Source organism: Myxocyprinus asiaticus, chromosome 16, assembly GCF_019703515.2.
Source record: "Myxocyprinus asiaticus isolate MX2 ecotype Aquarium Trade chromosome 16, UBuf_Myxa_2, whole genome shotgun sequence".
NCBI classification, from domain to species: domain Eukaryota; kingdom Metazoa; phylum Chordata; class Actinopteri; order Cypriniformes; family Catostomidae; genus Myxocyprinus; species Myxocyprinus asiaticus.
In genome coordinates this window covers 3,119,640-3,137,256 of record NC_059359.1, presented here as the reverse complement: position 1 = coordinate 3,137,256, position 17,617 = coordinate 3,119,640, and the positions used below count along the sequence as shown (strand labels likewise).

Genomic DNA, 17,617 nt, shown 5'->3' with positions numbered 1-17,617 from the left:
TCTGATATAATTAATAAAGTGTTGCATCTGTAAGTGTGTTCGTGCACTAACCCTAACCACTTTTTTCAAACAATGAGTGAATACTCCATTATTTTATGTTGCTTCAAAAAGACTGTAATGCAAAAGATTGTGTTGATAAATACTTTTATACTGCTTTTTCGCTGTATTTCAGTTTTTTTGATTAGTATTGCATGCTACATATAGCAAAAACAGGCTCAATGGCAAAACTTATCACGTTTCTTATGCTCAAAGTGTGAAAACTATAACCTGTTAATATTGCCGGCAAAACAAATATGCATCTCTTACATGCTGCGGATGCCAGATATACACACACAGAGTCACGTTAGACAGAACACACTGTTACTTTGGGTACAAGGCATTGTTTGATTGAATAAAACTGTATCGTTTGCATGCAAATAGACCATCTGTGAGCAGACGGACATCTATTCTTCATCTCTCCTTGTTTTTTTAGGGTATGACCATCCGACCTTTGGTTGACCTCCTGGCTGTCAAGAAGAAACAGGAAACGAAGCGATCTATTAATGAAGAGATTCATACGCAGGTACAGATCGGTTGTAATCTCTCAGCTTTCTCACATCTGTAGGAAAAGTTTAGGCTGTCTGAGTGCTTTGAAAGCCCAGAAGAGAGTTGTTTATACTTGTCAGGGTCCCACGGTCATGGAAAACCTAGAAATAGCAGGGAATTTTAATGTAGTTGTTTCCAGGCCTGGAAAAGTCTTGATGGAAATCAATCCAGTCTTTAAAAGACATGAAATTCAAATACATTTTTATAGTGAATACAAGTTTTTCTAGATATTGCTCTTTTGTGAGTGCAATCTTGTAATATATATATATATATAAATCCTGAAATCACAAACGGTTGGAAAAGTCAAATTTATTGGTCATTAGGTGTGAAAACCCCTCCTTTTGTTCTTTATAAAACCCAGCTGAGCAATATGTAATAATGTATGAAACTTGGCTTTGAGTCGTTGAGTGCCATCTGCTGGCCGTGTGCGGCGTAATATTTTTAGAATGACAGGTGTCAAAATATTTTAAGACCAAGTGACCTTGTGACAAAACCTGTCAAGAACAAGTCCGGTTCATATTTCAGCCCAAAATCAAAAGAAAGAATTAATACATTTTATTTTGCTTAAATAAAATGAAGCCTATTTTTTTTTTTTTTTGTATTTTGACATTATTCTTATGACAGTTCAATTTCTAATGTTTTATATTAATAATTTTATTAAACTTTAAATGCGTGGGAATTTCACCAAGCACTCTTACATTTTCAGGTCTTTAGGGACCTGGCATGTACAGCATATCTATTACAAATGAATATGCAAAGTGCCCAGATTGTGTAAAATGTTCAAAATATTTTTTATATACCAAAGAGGTGATGCAACAAATAAAGAACAGGATTCATTACTTTCACACTGAAATTTCATGAGACGCAAGTGGCTGTCAAACACATACTGAGCTACACATAATCTACACATAAGCATTTTCTCAGGCATATAAATAGATGCACAATTTGCATAATTTCAGTAGTACACCTAAATGATAGAGGTCGACCGATGTTGGCTTTTGCCGATATGATAAATAAGGCTTTTTATGATAAAAAAGCCGATGACCGATTAATTGGCTGATAGTTTTTAAAATCGATTTAAAAAAACAAACAAAAAAACAATCTTAGTCTTCTGTTACTATGACAGACACAGACACAGAGGCTAAAAGAGTCCAAACTGAATAAAATCCCAGATGCAGTTTATTGTTCAACCAAAATCCCAATAATAACCATAAAAAAATAAAGAGTTGGTGCATAAAGCGGGACTTTTATCTATAAACAAGCCTAAAACACACATGGGACTCTTCTTTTGAAATGCGGAGACTTGGCTCAGTTACGATCACAAATAAAAAATATGCATTGAGGTGAGGATAAAAATATGGATGAATATTGTCAATGATGAAAGATTTAAATACATCAAATCCCCATGTTATTGTTTTTATGTCACCTCTAGAGGCTGCTGTTATACTGTAGAATCCTCGAGCACCGGCCACAGAGGAAAACAGAGCAAATTAAATAAATAGAAAAACTAACAGCAACTTTCGGCATAGATTTTTCCCGATAACCATTAGCTCCAAAGATCAACTATTGGCACTGATTAAAAGATAAAACCGATATATCGGTCTACCTCTACTGTATGTTACTGATTACAGTTTTAGTTGTGTCATTTGTAATCAGCATCAGATTACATAACAAATTAAAAAGAACTATCGGCATAGATTTTTGCAGATAGCCGATAGTTCCAAAGATCAACTATCGGCACTGATTAATCGGTAAAACCGATATATCGGTCTACCTCTACTGTATGTTACTGATTACAGTTTTAGTTGTGTCATTTGTAATCAGCACCAGATTACATAATAAATAAAAAAAAACTATCGGCATAGATTTTTGCAGATAACCGATAATTCCAAAGATCAACTATCGGCACTGATTAATCGGTAAAAACGATATATTGGTCTACCTCTACTGTATGTTACTGATTACAATTTTAGTTGTCATTTGTAATCAGCACCAGATTACATAATAAATTAAACTATCGGCATAGTTTTTTACCGATAACTGACAGTACCAAAGAGCAACTATCGGCATTGATTAATTGTAAAACCGATATATCGGTCTACCTTTACTAAATGACAATATCCAAATCAAACTGTTCATGTGGTACACTTGCTATAGTTTACTTCCACGTTGCTTCTTCATCAAATAGCAATGTCAAATGTAAATCAAGTCAATCACGGAAACATCAGCATCACCTTGAGGAAGAAATAGCATATATAATATGTAGTACACACACATGGAATACTGATAATTCACCACTGTCACACAGAAAATCAGCGTGATCTATAGTATTTATTTGTATGAATATAGTACTTATTTTCTCTTGTAATAAACAAAGAAATAGATATAAACATACAAATATAATTTATGGAAGTGCAAAAAATAAATACATTTGTGTTTATGATTGATTGTAAAGGGTTTAAACTTCTAAAGTTATCCAGCCAACAGCAGTGAATAGTTTGCTCTTTTTCTAGTCATTATTGTTTTATAAATAATATTAACAACATAATACACAGCAGCAGGTCTATTATGCTGCATTTACGCCGCAAAGCCTGACAGATCTGATATTTTTACACATATCCGTATTGACATTTTTACTAGGGCTGTGAATCTGCAAACATTTTTTAAACTAATTAATTGAGAATCACAGAGTTTTCTGTGATTAATCACGATTAATCATGGTAATTGTACATTAAAACAAACTTTTAGTTTATACTATGTCTCAAAAAACTAGCAAGAAATTGGTTAGTCATTGTTTATTTTAATTAGGGCTGGGAAATTTAACGCATTCATTTCTGCTTTAATAGTTGACTGTAAAATGACGCAACTAATGCAGTATCCATTTTTTTCACTTCCTGAATACTTCATTAATGTTTTCCCCCACATCTTGTGGCTAAAATTGGCATATATAAATTTCCAGGAGGTACACGCTCGACTCAACTGCACATCATAGCACAGAAACTGATTGTCGCATTAACGTGTTAAATTTCCTTGTCCTAATTTTTACATATATGCTTACATTCGCCAAGCTGAGCAGTTTGACCAAACACACATGCAGCTGCATTACCACAAACTGATACTGTAGAAAGACTAGTATTATTAAATGCTTATTTATTTAAGGATCAACTGTTCCGATCCAATGGTTTTCTGTTTACTTTCCTCATGTGACTCTTGTCCTTTAGAAGAGCGGGAGGCAGTTTGTTATCCAGACATGAGCTTGGATTCACTCCACACAACTCAGTACTGAACATTTGCTTACAAATCAGAATTTATTCACCAGTCATAAAACTGAATGTCGCTATGGCAACGTCCATTCTAATCGTTGTAAACTGTGTGAGGGGCAGAAATCTCTCCCTTGTGTCCACTTTGATTCTCAATGTCTCCATCTTGTTCAGCTGTTGCTTCTATCTGCAATCTTTGGCACACTAAATACTTTAGCTTACTTATAGATAGTGTAGTTTATATTTAATAAGCCATGTATAAATGTTGTTTTGGTGCTTTTAGTTCTTGGACCACCTGCTAACAGGCATCGAGGACGTATGTGGACATTATGGACATCATCACTGGAAGGACAAGTATGTATAGCTCAAATATGAATAAGTCATGTATAGAAGTTACATTTGGCTTAATTGTTTGAAATGTACATAAATCAGAAATGACTTGGAAGAATTTAGTAGTGAATTCTTTTCGAATGAGTAATGCTAATGTTTAGTGGCATTTCATGTAGCTGTGTCATTAAAAACAGTATGTTTTTAGTTTTGTTTAGATTATAGTTTGGAACTTTTTATATGCATAGACATATGCAAGGACCAATGCTGTTTTGGCCTTGATGAGGCTAAGTAATGAATGACAGAATTTTCCTTTTTGGTTGAACTATTCCTTTAACGTCAGCTCTCTAACAAACTTTCTTAGAGAATGACTGTATCATGATCTAAAACACAGCGTCACCAGAGGAATCTGTCATTATGTGCCTTTGGTTCAGTGTGTGACACTCTCGTGAGCTGTATCTCCCTACAGCTCTTCAAAACTGCTGTATCAATTTAAGACACAGTGTCAGCTTTCCCTCTCGCTCTAATGAAGCTCTAGCCAGGCGTTCATTATCTGGACTTTTTAGAAAATAAAAAATAGTCCTTCAGTGATCAGATTAAAGCTCACTCTTTCCTTCCTCTTTCCAGGCTGAATCGCTTCAATAAGAAGTACGTGAAGAAGTGTCTGATAGCAGGCGAGCGCTCCAAAGAACCACAGCTGATTGCCTTCTACCATAAGATGGAGATGAAGCAAGCTATCGAGCTGGTGGAGAGTGGTGGGGGTGCTAAACTTCCCTCTGCCCTGCCATCCACAGTCTCCATGCAGTAAGTGCCAACATCTTCTGTTGTCTTATTTATAGGTTGTGATGGATTGCATTAAATTTATGAAATTTATATAGTATATGTGGAATTCATGGAATGGATAAAGAACTTATAGAATGGGTATAGAATGTGTGAAATGGGTATAGAACATGTGTGGACCTTATGGAATGGCTGTTGAATGTGTGGACCTTATAGAATGGGTATAGAATGTGTGGACCTTATGGAATGGGTATAGAATGTGTGGACCTTATAGAATGGGTATAGAATGTGTGAAATGGGTATAGAACATGTGAAACTAATGGAATGGGTATTGAATGTGTGGAACTTATAGAATGGGTATAGAATGTGTGGACCTAATGGAATGGGTATAGAATGTGTGGACCTTATAGAATGGGTACAGAATATGTGAAACTAATGGAATGGGTATTGAATGTGTGGAACTTATAGAATGGGTATAGAATGTGTGGACCTAATGGAATGGGTATAGAATGTGTGGACCTTATAGAATGGGTACAGAATATGTGAAACTAATGGAATGGGTATTGAATGTGTGGAACTTATAGAATGGGTATAGAAAGTTTTGACCTTACAGAATGGATATAAAATGTGTGGAACTTATGGGAATGGGTATAGAACGTGTGGACCTTACTGAATGGGTATTAAATGTCTGGAATTTATAAAATGCGTACAGAATGTGTGGACTTTACAGAATGGGTAGAAAATGTGAGGAACTTATGGAAAGTATATAGTGTCGTGTGGAATTTATGGAATTTCTATAGAATGTGTAGGATTTATAGCATGCATATATAATGTGTGAAATCTGATGATTAGGATGGCTTTTTTTATAATGTATATAGTACTTTATTTTTTAATTGATTACTTTTGAAACGTGTAGAAAATGAAGAATGTAGAACATGTGGAATTTTTGAATCTATATAGTATTTAAGAAATACGTAGAATGTACACTGTCTGGCCAAAACAAAAGTCGTTACTTAAGAGTCTATGATTGGATCATTATTGCAGTAATTAATATGTTTCAGATGGCAACAATTCTTTTAACCCTAACTGATGCAGTGTGTAGCTTCTCATTTCTTAAACATGTCGGAAGACATATCCCGTGGTCGTGGAAAAGATGTTACTGTGTTTCAGAAGGGGCAAATTATTGGCCTGCATCAAGCTAAGAAAACAACTAAGGAGATTTCTGAAATCACTGGAATTGTGTTAAGAACTGTCCAACGCATTATTAAAACCTGGAAGGATAGTGGTGAACCATCAACTTCACGGAAGAAATGTGGTCGGAAAAAAATCTTGATTGTTATTGGATGTCACTAAAACGCTTGGTCACATCGTAAAAAATCGACAGTAGAACTCACAGCTATGTTTAATAGTTAAAGTAAGAGTATTTCCACATGCACAATGTGACGAGAACTTACAGGATTGGGACTAAACAGCTGTGTGACCACAAGAAAGCCACTTGTTAGTGAGGCTAATCGGAAAAAGGAACTTAATTTGCTAGAGAGCATAAAGATTGGACTGTGGAGCAATGGAAAAAGGTCATGTGGTCTGATGAGTCCAGATTTTCCCTATTCCAAAGCGATGGGCACGTCAGGGTAAGAAGGGAAGCACATGAAGCGATGCACCCATCATGCATAGTGCCCATTGTACAAGCCTCTGGAGACAGTGTGATGATCTGGGGTTGCTTCAATTGGTCAGATCGAAGCTCAGCAATGTTATGCAGCAATAAAATGAAGTCAGCTGACTACCTGAATGTACTGAATGACCAGGTTATCCCAGCAATGGATTTTTTTCTTCTCTGACGGTACGGGCATATTCCAGGACAACAATGCCAAGATTCATCAGGCTCAAATTGTGAAAGAGTGGTTCAGGGAGCATGAGGAATCATTTTCAGACATTAATTGGCCACCACAGAGTCCTGACTCTTAACCCCATTGAAAGTCTTTGGAATGTGCTGGAGAAGACTTTAGGGAGTGGTTCGACTCTCCCATCATTAATACAAGATCTCGGCCAAAAACTGATGCAACTCTAGATGGAAATAAGGGCAGTGGTAGCTCAGCGGTTAAGGCTCTGGATTACTGATCAGAAGGTCGGGGGTTCAAGCCCCAGCACCGCCAAGATGCCACTGTTGGGCCCTTGAGCAAGGCCCTTAACCCTATCTGCTCCAGGGGTGCTGTATCATGGCTGACCCTGCACTCTGACCCCAGCCTAGCTGGGATATGTGAAAAAGAAGAATTTCACTGTATATGTGCAAATGTATAACATGTGATAAATAAAGAAAATTATAAATTAATTAATTAATTATAAATAAATGTTGTGATGTTACATAAGTCACTATGAATGCGGGCCATAATCAAAGCTAAAGGCAGTCCAGCTAAATATTAGAGTATGCAACTTATTTTTGGGCCAGGCAGTGTATATAGTCTATGTGGAGTTTAAGGAGTTTGTGTGGAGTATTTTGATTGTATTTAACATTTGTGGAATCTATGGAATGTGTGTGTGTATATATATATATATATATATATATATATATATATATATATAGTATGCATGTAAAGTCAATTTATTGTTTGTTTTCTGGGACACATTTTTTTGATCAATTCTTAAATGTGACGTTTTTCCAGAAACATCCAGCCCAAAAAGCCTCCTCATGAGAGAGCTCTGCCTCAACTCACTAAATCTCGTGAGGAGGAGATCAGGAAGATCCTGCGCACAAACCTGCAGAGAACACGCCAGAGAGTGAGCATGCATCACTTCCTGTTTCTCCCATTCTAAAACATGTTCATTTCGTTCAATCATTTTGGAGAATCAGATCAAACTAAACACTCTTGTATATTATCAGCTGCGCTCTTATAACAGACACACTCTGGTGGCTGATCCGTATGAGGACGGCTGGAACGAGATCCTCATCAAACGCAAGAAAATGATGGAGCTGGAGAAGAAGGTTTGATGCTAACTATAGACATAGATATATCGCTTTTGTTAGATTATCAGTCTAATTTGAGATGATCGGCATCAACCAATCTGAATCTAATTCAAGATCTGCAGTTTTTTTTATATTTCATTTGCCATCTTTATATCCTATAACAATTGTTAGTATATAAGCCATTGATCGACAACTATTTGACACAAAAAGCGACATAATTGTCTTGAAAGCTGCAATGTTTAGATGAATCACAATAAAATGTCATCATTGACGGTTTTATATCTCTACCATCAGATATCACAGATGAACAATTACCTCACTGTTCCGGCTCCACCCCCTGATTCACCGACCATCGCACGAGCACGACTCTCTTCTGGTGAGATGGCCACTTACTTCACTATGGCACTGTATCTGGATCTCTGAAGCTGACGGTTTTTTTCCCAGGTCTTGTGCAATGAATTGACAATCATTCAGGCTTGAAGTTGAGCAGCGCCCCCTAGTGATTCATCACATTTCTTCAAGTTCAATTCTTGAGTAGTATTCCTTACAAAAATCTACTAAGTTATTACAGTTATTCAGTTAAATGATAATTACAAGAAAATATGGTAAATTGATGTTAACCACCACTGTGATCAAAAACAGAAATGAAATAAAATGAGAATTATTGGCAATTGTTTATGCAAATTTTGAAAACGTGAAAATATTACTAAAATATAGGATTGATTTCAAAATCAAATTTTCAGTAAAAATGTTATTCTTCTTGATACCAGTTTCAATACCACAGCAAAAATTATTATGCATTTTTTATTTTTTTTTTAAGTTGTGGTAAGCAACATTATGCTACATATGCTGTTGATTGAGCATAACTTGTATTGAACCTGGAATATTCCTTTAATATATTGTGCAATTTTGCGTCTCTTGTAAATAGATCTTGTTTTAACAAGTTTTAGATATTTTTACTGTAAAAAAGACAAAAATACTCATTATTCTATTGTATGCACGTTGCCATATTTATCAATTCATGATCATTTTTCCCCACTGCAGACCCTCAAGCGTGGGGCATCAAGCCTGTCAAGGAGAGCATCCCCACGATTAAGGTGGATCTCGCCTCACCTCAGAGCCCAGAGTCCCTCACTATGGTGGACGAACTGAGCAAGAAGAGTAGCACGCAGAAGGACAACGAGGAAGAGGGTGGTCTGATGATGAAACCACCCCCTCCTGCAGAGAGAAAAGACAAGACAGGCGAAGAGGACGATGGTAAAGAGCCACAGCGCCTCATGCGCTGTCTGAGCGACCCGGGCCCCAGCGCCGAAGAGGAAGAAGAGGATGAGCCCTTCCTCCCCTGAGAAAGCGAACGTATGAATGAACCACAACTGTCTCCTTGACGACAGAGGAGACGCTACGGTGTTTGCGTTTCTCTGGAGGATTAGTAAACTGCTGTAAAATGGAGGACAGGTTTATTCAGCAGGACGCCAAAAACGAGAAAATCAGGAAAACAAAACGGAAGAGGAGAGATCAAAAAAGCAATTTTTTTTACATTGTCATTATCCTTTTCATTTTTCATGGAATTGTTTCCCTAAAGGTACAAATTCTGTCATTATTTACTCTCCCTCCTGTAGTTTCAAATACGTATGCTGTTTTTTATTTTTATATACTTTTTGAAGAATATTTGTGCAACTTTCTTCCATACAACAACAACAGTTTATAGTAACCACATCTGTCAAGCTCTCAAAAGTACGAAACCACTATAAAAGTAGCATAAAACTCCAGATAACATATGCGCCATATTGCAAACCTTTTTTTAAAGCCCTGCTATAGATTTTTGTGAGAAAAAGTCCAATATTTAGGCCGTTATTCAGTGATTTTCACACATTAGTCATGTATAATTGAACTCATCAATCGCATTTGGCTGTAACACGCAAGAAAAAGAACACAAAACACTATAAAAGTACCATACAACTCCATACAACGTGTGCCCCAAAATACAAATCTTTTTATAAAGACTTGCAGTAGTTGTGTGTGAGGAGCAGGCTGAAATTTAGGTGGTTATTCAGCGATATTCACACGTCAGTCGTGCATATTTGAACTTGTGTGTTGCATTTGACTACGACACACAAGACAAAATACAGAACAATTATAAAAGTATCATAAATTTCCAATCAATGTGTGCAAAATTCAGAGTTTTCTAGTTGCGTATATTTGAACTCGTTTCATAAAGAAATACAAAACCACTATAAAAGTATCATAAAACTCATATTCCGAATCTTTTTATACGATAGTTTTGTGAGGAACAGGCCAAAATTTAAGTCGCTATTCAGTGATTTTCACGCGTTAAGTCACGTATATTTGAACTTGTACATCGCATTTGGCTACAACACGTAAGAAAAAAATGCAAAAACATTTTTAAAAGTACCATACATTTCCATACAACGTGTGCGCAATATTTGAATCTTTTTACGAAGCCTTACGATAGTTTTGTTCGAGAAACAGACCGAAATTTAGGTCGTTATTCAGTGATATTCGCACATCAGTCGCGCATATTTCAACTCGTCTGTCGCATTTTACTATGCCACGCAATAAAAAAAATGACAAAAGTACCATAAATTTCCATACAACGTGTGCGCAATATTTGAATCTTTTTACGAAGACTTACAATAGTTTTGTTCGAGAAACAGACCGAAATTTAGGTCGTTATTCAGTGATATTCGCACAACAGTCGCGCATATTTCAACTCGTCTGTCGCATTTTACTATGACGCAATAAAAAAATTACAGAACCACTTTAAATGTACCATCAATTTCCATACAACGTGTGAGCAATATTCAAGTGTTCTTATGAAGCATTACGATTTTGTTTGAGGAACAGACCAAAATTTAAGTCGTTATTCAGTGATTTTCACGCGTTAGTTGCATATATTTGAACTTGTGTGTAACATTTGGCCACAACCTTAAAAAAATACGAAACCACTATGAAAGTATCATAAAACTCATATTCCGAATCATTTTATACGATAGTTTTGTGTGAGGAACAGACCAAATTTTAAGTCGTTATTCAGTGATTTTTACGCGTTAGTCGCTTGTATTTGAACAAGTGTGTTGCATTTAGCCATGACATGCAAGAAAAAAATACAAATCCACTATAAATGTTCCATACATTTCCCTACAATGTGTGCGCAAAATTCCAAACCTTTTGTATAAAGCGATAGTGTTGTTTGAGGAACAGGCTGAAATTTAGGTACCGACCGATCACATTCAGTGATGTTCATGCGTAAGTCGCGTATATTTAAACTCGTATGTCGTATTCCGCTATGGCACGCAAGAAAAAAATGCAAAACCACTTTAAAAGTACCATACATTTCCATTCAACGTGTGCGCAATATTCAAATCTTTTTACAAAGCCTTACGTTAGTTTTGTTCGAAGAACAGACCGAAATTTAGGTCATTATACAGTGATATTTACACATCAGTCACGCATATTTGAACTCGTCTGTTGCATTTTACTAAGACACACAATTAAAAAAATTACAAAACCACTTTAAAAGTACCATAAATGTCCATACAACGTGCACGCAATATTTGAGTCTTTTTACAAAGCCTTACGATAGATTTGTGTGAGGAACAGACCAAAATCTAGGCCGTTATTCAGTGATATTCGCACATCAGTCGCGCATATTTCAAAGTACCATAACACTCAAAACAACGTGTGCGCAATATTCCGAGTCCTCTTACGAAGCCTTATGATAGTTTTGTGTAAGGAGCAGATCGAAGATTTTCAGTGACATCAGAAGATTTTGAATGTAGCGCAAAAACCATAGAAACTAATTTTATGTACTTTTATTGCATTTTTTTTTTTTTTTTTTGGAGCTTGACGGGCTGTTGTTGTATGGAAAAGAGCTGCGTTACGTTTCTCTCTAAAAAATGATCCTGTTATGTTTCACATACAAAATAACAGCATTCAGGTTTGCAGTGACATGAGAGTGAGTAAATAATGACAAAATTTAGATTTTGGGGTGAACTATTACATTAAAGCTAAAGCTGTGTCCTAACCAGCTGCAACCACGTCGAGCAACTGGGTAGCTCTGCCCACTGTGAAATCTCATTGGTCCAAAAACCCGCTCCACGTATTGATATATTAAACATCAAAAATGTTCTGATTGGCTGTGATTGTGTCATGTTGCATTTTCACGTTTATGTGGACAGACTTGTTGCATCACACCTGGTTAGGACACCGTGTAAGTAAATATCGCCGCACCTTTACCTTTGAATAAATAAAATAAAAAATGAAGGGAACCGATCTATGCATTACCAAAGGACAACACCGTTTAGTCTCGCACTATATTCAGGTCTATTGCTTTTTTTGTTTTCCTTTTTCCTTTTAAAGCATTGATGTTTTTATTCAGTTTGTGCACACGAATTGCCTTTTTTGTTTTCGCGATGAGGCACGCAGGTGTCACTAGTCATTGTTTACCTCTAGGGGTTTTACACCTGTTTATCAGGAGCAATATGAAACCGGTCACATTATGGCCTTTCCTATATTTATCAGTCAGATGGTGCGTATTTACACTGGCTTATTATTCTGTTGACGCTATGTGTCTGGCTTTCACACGTTATTATGACGTCATCAGACCACTCTGAGGAAAAAGTAAATATTCATTGTGACTGCACAAAAGGATGTACAAATAAATAGGCTAAATGTATTCTGAAATCCAAAACAATCACACCAAAATATAGTTAATTTTAGCTGCTAAGGTGATTCCAGACTGAATGAGTAATTTGAACTGTTTAGACTGTGTTTGCTTGTACTTTATGAAACATCAAAGATATTCCCTTTAAATGCACTCAAGCGCTTTCAAGTGATCGGTAATGACCACTTTGAAAAAGATCTGGACCATCGTATCTGCAAACTTCGATTTAAAGGTATAATTCTGTCATTATTTACTCGAGCTCATTTAATTCCAAACCTGTTTGTTCTTATTTTTTCTACGGAACACCGTAGAAAAGTACTTTTATGTTGCTCTTTTCCATACAAGTGCTTTAATTGCCAACAAAATATCATAAATGTATCATAAAAGTAGTCCGTGTGACTCATGCATTATACTGTAAATCATGTCATAGCTTTGGGTTAGAAACAGCCCCGAATTTAAGTCTTTATTCACTGAAAATCTTTCTACTAGAGCTCTCGATTCTATTCTCGATTTGAGAGCTCTGTCAGATGGAGAAGATATTTAGGGCATGTCTTCTTAAATTCGGTTCTGTTTTTATTCAAAGCTATCATTTATTTTAGACTTGGAAAAATGACACGCGTGTGAGTAAATAACAACAGGTGAACTATTCCAAGCAGTCGACACTTTCACGAAACCCTTCACCAGGTAGCTCTGTAGCCATACATGTTTATATATTAATTTTTTACTGCAAGCATGGTAAAAAAAAAAAAACACCATGGTGGTGCACAGTGTTCATGAATGTTGATTTGCATTACACGACCCCAAATAGTTTGATTGTATCCTGGAAGAACTATGCAGAGTCGCTGGAGTTAAAGAAGAGGTCTTATTACACCCGTACATTGAATTATTCCCTTAAAACCTTTGCACCATGAGTATAACAACACTATCCTTTGATTCTCCACCGATACGAGAGGACATTTGCGCAAGTTCAAGACATTGTCCTGCTCTGTCGGTGCACTGCCTATTTTAAAAATGAATCAAAGAAAATACTAGATTGCATGCACAGAGAGTAGATTAGACTTATTTTAATGTGAGAAAACATGATATCTATATATTTTATGTGAGCTCTGTTGATGTCTATAGTCTGCTTTGAAGTATTACAATGCTAATGATAAATTATTTTCCCTCTTAAAAACTTTCTGTGCTAGTTTTGGACTTGTCGAGTGCTTCTTTGGCCTTTGAAAAGAGAGGACATCCTCTTATTTGGCCTTTTTGGTTAACTTGCTAAGGAGCTACGCAAATTGTACTGCAAAAAGTGTACTTTTCTTAATCAGTATTTTTGTCTTGTTTACTATCTAAACATCGTAAAAACAAGACTACATACAGTTGTGCTCAAAACTTTGCATACCCTGGTAGAAATTGTGAAATTTTGGCATTGATTTTGAAAATATGACTGATCATGCAAAAAAAAAAAAAAAAAAAAAAAAACTGTCTTTTATTTAAGGATAGTGATCATATGAAGCCATTTATTATCACATAGTTGTTTGGCTCCTTTTTAAATCATAATGATAACAGAAATCACCCAAATGGCCCTGATCAAAAGTTTACACACCCTTGAATGTTTGGCCTTGTTACAGACACACAAGGTGACACACACAGGTTTAAATGGCAACTAAAGGTTAATTTCCCACACCTGTGGCAACCACACCGTCTTTTTCCAGAGCAGTCTGTATTTCTCCTGAGGTTACCTGTGGGTTTTTCTTTGTATCCCGAACAATTCTTCTGGCAGTTGTGGCTGAAATCTTTCTTGGTCTACCTGACCTTGGCTTGGTATCAAGAGATCCCCGAATTTTCCACTTCTTAATAAGTGATTGAACAGGACTGACTGGCATTTTCAAGGCTTCAGATATCTTTTTATATCCTTTTCCATCTTTATAAAGTCCCATTACCTTGTTACGCAGGTCTTTTGACAGTTCTTTTCTGCTCCCCATGGCTCAGTATCTAGCCTGCTCAGTGCATCCACGTGAGAGCTAACAAACTCATTGACTATTTATACACAGACACTAATTGCAATTGTAAAAGCCACAGGTGTGGGAAATTAACCTTTAATTGCCATTTAAACCTGTGTGTGTCACCTTGTGTGTCTGTAACAAGGCCAAACATTCAAGGGTGTGTAAACTTTTGATCAGGGCCATTTGGGTGATTTCTGTTATCATTATGATTTAAAAAGGATCCAAACAACTATGTGATAATAAATGGCTTCATATGATCACTATCCTTAAATAAAAGACAGTTTTTTTGCATGATCAGTCATATTTTCAAAATCAATGCCACAATTTCACAATTTCTGCCAGGGTATGCAAACTTTTGAGCACAACTGTATATGGAAGAAGCTTTTATCCAAAGCAACTTACTAAAGTGCACATTTGATCATTATTTATGTGTTCTCGGGGGAATCAAACCCATGACCTTACCAGTTTCTTGAAGCAAAATTCATTTATGTGTGTACTATAACAAGACTTTGTTTCATTAAATATGTTTGCTGTTGTTTTAAGGATAAACCTCACTAAATTTTGTCCGATTTATGCTGAAAACAGGGTAACAGTTTGCCAGCGAATTCAAAGTATGTTCTTTGACAACAGGTCTTGATGTATCTTATTTTGCTTCTCAAGTAAATTTGTCGTTTTAAGGTTGTTTTGATATTTTTACTGGAAAACTAGACGGATATACTGATTAAAGGAAAATTCGGTGTTCAATACAAGTTAAGCTTAATCGACAGCGTTTGCAGCATAATGTTGATTGCCACAAAAAAATGGATTACGACTCGTTCCTCATTTATTAAAAGGATTATTACGGTAAGGCTTTTACAATGGAAGTCAATGGGGCCAGTCTGTAAACACTAAAATACTCACTGTTTCAAAAGCATAGCCACAAGGCATAAACATTATACATGGTAACATGATTTTAGAGTGATAAATCACTTATTAGTCATTTCTGTGTAAAGTAAATCCAATATAACAACTTTGTCATGATGGTATAATGCTGATAAACCTTGCAATCTGGTAAATCTCTGGTTTTATCACACTAAAATCATGTTAACATGTATATTGTTTAATTCTAGTGGCTATACTTTTGAAACAGTGAGTATTTTAACGTTTACCGATTGGCCCCATTGACTTCCATTGTAAGTGTCTCACTGTAACCGTGATATCTGCTGCTGCTGCTTTTTTAATAAACGAAAGGCGAGTTAAAATTATTCTTTGTAGTAATCAACGTTATGCCACAAACGTTGACGACTGAGCTTAACTTGTATTAAACCCGGAATGTTCCTTTTAAGAAAATGCTTTTTTTAAATTATTTATTTATTTTATTTTTTTGCATATAGAGGCCTTCTGTAAAGCCTGCTGGTAAACTACTACACTGAAAGCGTCAACGTTTGTTTTGTGTGTTTAGTGGGACTGGTGAGTCCTTGTGTTGCTGTTCACAAGATTGTATTTCTCAAAGAGGATCTCTGTTTCAGTGGAGAAGGAAGTACATGAGTTTGCTTACTTCACATCTACCCTCGTTTTACTTGGCGAATGTTTCACAGAGATTATTATGCGATGAAAGCGTAGAACAGAGAACGCCGTTAACGGGCAAGTCGCCTTGATGTCAGGTTTTTGTGGAAATAAGACTGCCGTATTCGCAAGAACGACAGTTTTGAGTCACTCCTGACATAGTTTACAGTGAAGTGAGGAGCGGATATTTGGGGGGGGGGTTGTTATAATACTATCAGTATGATACAGATTTCAAAAAGAGAATTATTATTATTTTTTTATTTTTTTTAAGGAGAAAACTTTTGGAAAATGTTTTACATTTTTATTTAAAAAGTACCCATTTCTACTGTATTTCAAATTCATTTAAACCTCATTTGCCCTTGAAATGAAGCTGAATACCAGTGATCAGGCTCAGACTGAGTGTGCAAACTTTTTCACATTTTATGCACTGATGTTTCTTTTTCCCACTAAACCGTTCAGTGGAATGGATTTGGATGTGGTACAAAGTGTTCAACAGAGCTGAAAGTACTATACTCTTTATTGTTGGCTAAAAGCATTACCCAATTACACAAAATATTTAAGAAACAAACATTAAAGGGGCAGGGAATATGAACATTTTGTGGCGACCGGACTTTTAGTGAACTGCCCCTAATTGCAGTTTCAGGTTTTGTTTTTTAAATCTGATATTCTGTATGTTTATTAAGTGTGTGTATGTAAAGTTTCTGCATTTTGTTTGTCTCTGTTTTTATTTTTACTTTTAAATTGCTTGGCGCTTGATCTTTTGGGTAGCCAGCTGATTCAATATTAACAATTATTGTTTTGTATTTTTTCTAAACATTTGTTTACCATAAAACACCTCTCGATTCTTGAGTTGCCAGATTTTTTAACCTCGGAAGACATTATCATCTACTTGATATTTGATTCGCAGTTTCGTTTGCATCATTTTGCCTTCTGAGTTTGTAACAGTTGTACCATGTAGCAAATAGACAATTGTGTGTTTATTTTTATTTTTTGTCTTTTGTGCATGCTGTAACCTAAGTGCTGTGTTCATCGGTCCGTAATCATGCAGATTATGAAATGATTTACAGCAGATCATGTTCACGTTTTGGACCTTTATGAGTGCTTTTTATCTGGCAACAGACTCCAGCTGAGGAGAAGCTACACACTTGCAAATTCTGCTTTTCAGTGGCTGTTTGTATTTCTCTTTTAATTACAGAAAATGGCTTGAATAGCTAACTAAAATTATAGGACTGGAAACAAACCTGGTGTTCTATTAAATGAGTGTTAAATCACATTAAAGGGATAGTTCTTGCAAAAATGATACTCACCCTAATGTAGTTCCAAACCCGTATGACTTCCTTTTGAGGAATACAATAAAGTCACCATTCATTTTCTTTGCATCTTGGCTCCAGACACATTTTTAGGTGAACGATCCCTTTTAATACTTTTGTGTATTAAAAGCTACGACCTACTCTTTCTACATAAACTTTTATGTGATTGAATT

At 35.9% G+C, this 17,617-nt stretch overlaps 1 protein-coding gene across 1 annotated transcript in view; it reads left to right on the top strand.

Annotated features, from left to right (window-relative positions):
* LOC127454291 (sodium/hydrogen exchanger 1-like) overlaps window positions 1-14,059 on the top strand; it is a 44,288-nt gene extending 30,229 nt beyond the window's left edge. The window contains exons 6-12 of the mRNA XM_051721388.1: window positions 473-562; window positions 4,129-4,199; window positions 4,800-4,976; window positions 7,613-7,727; window positions 7,831-7,932; window positions 8,209-8,290; window positions 8,959-14,059. Coding sequence (XP_051577348.1) covers window positions 473-562; window positions 4,129-4,199; window positions 4,800-4,976; window positions 7,613-7,727; window positions 7,831-7,932; window positions 8,209-8,290; window positions 8,959-9,260 — 939 coding nt within the window. The 3' untranslated portion in view covers window positions 9,261-14,059. The remainder of the gene's footprint in view (window positions 1-472; window positions 563-4,128; window positions 4,200-4,799; window positions 4,977-7,612; window positions 7,728-7,830; window positions 7,933-8,208; window positions 8,291-8,958) is intronic.
* Window positions 14,060-17,617: the final 3,558 nt, after the last annotated feature.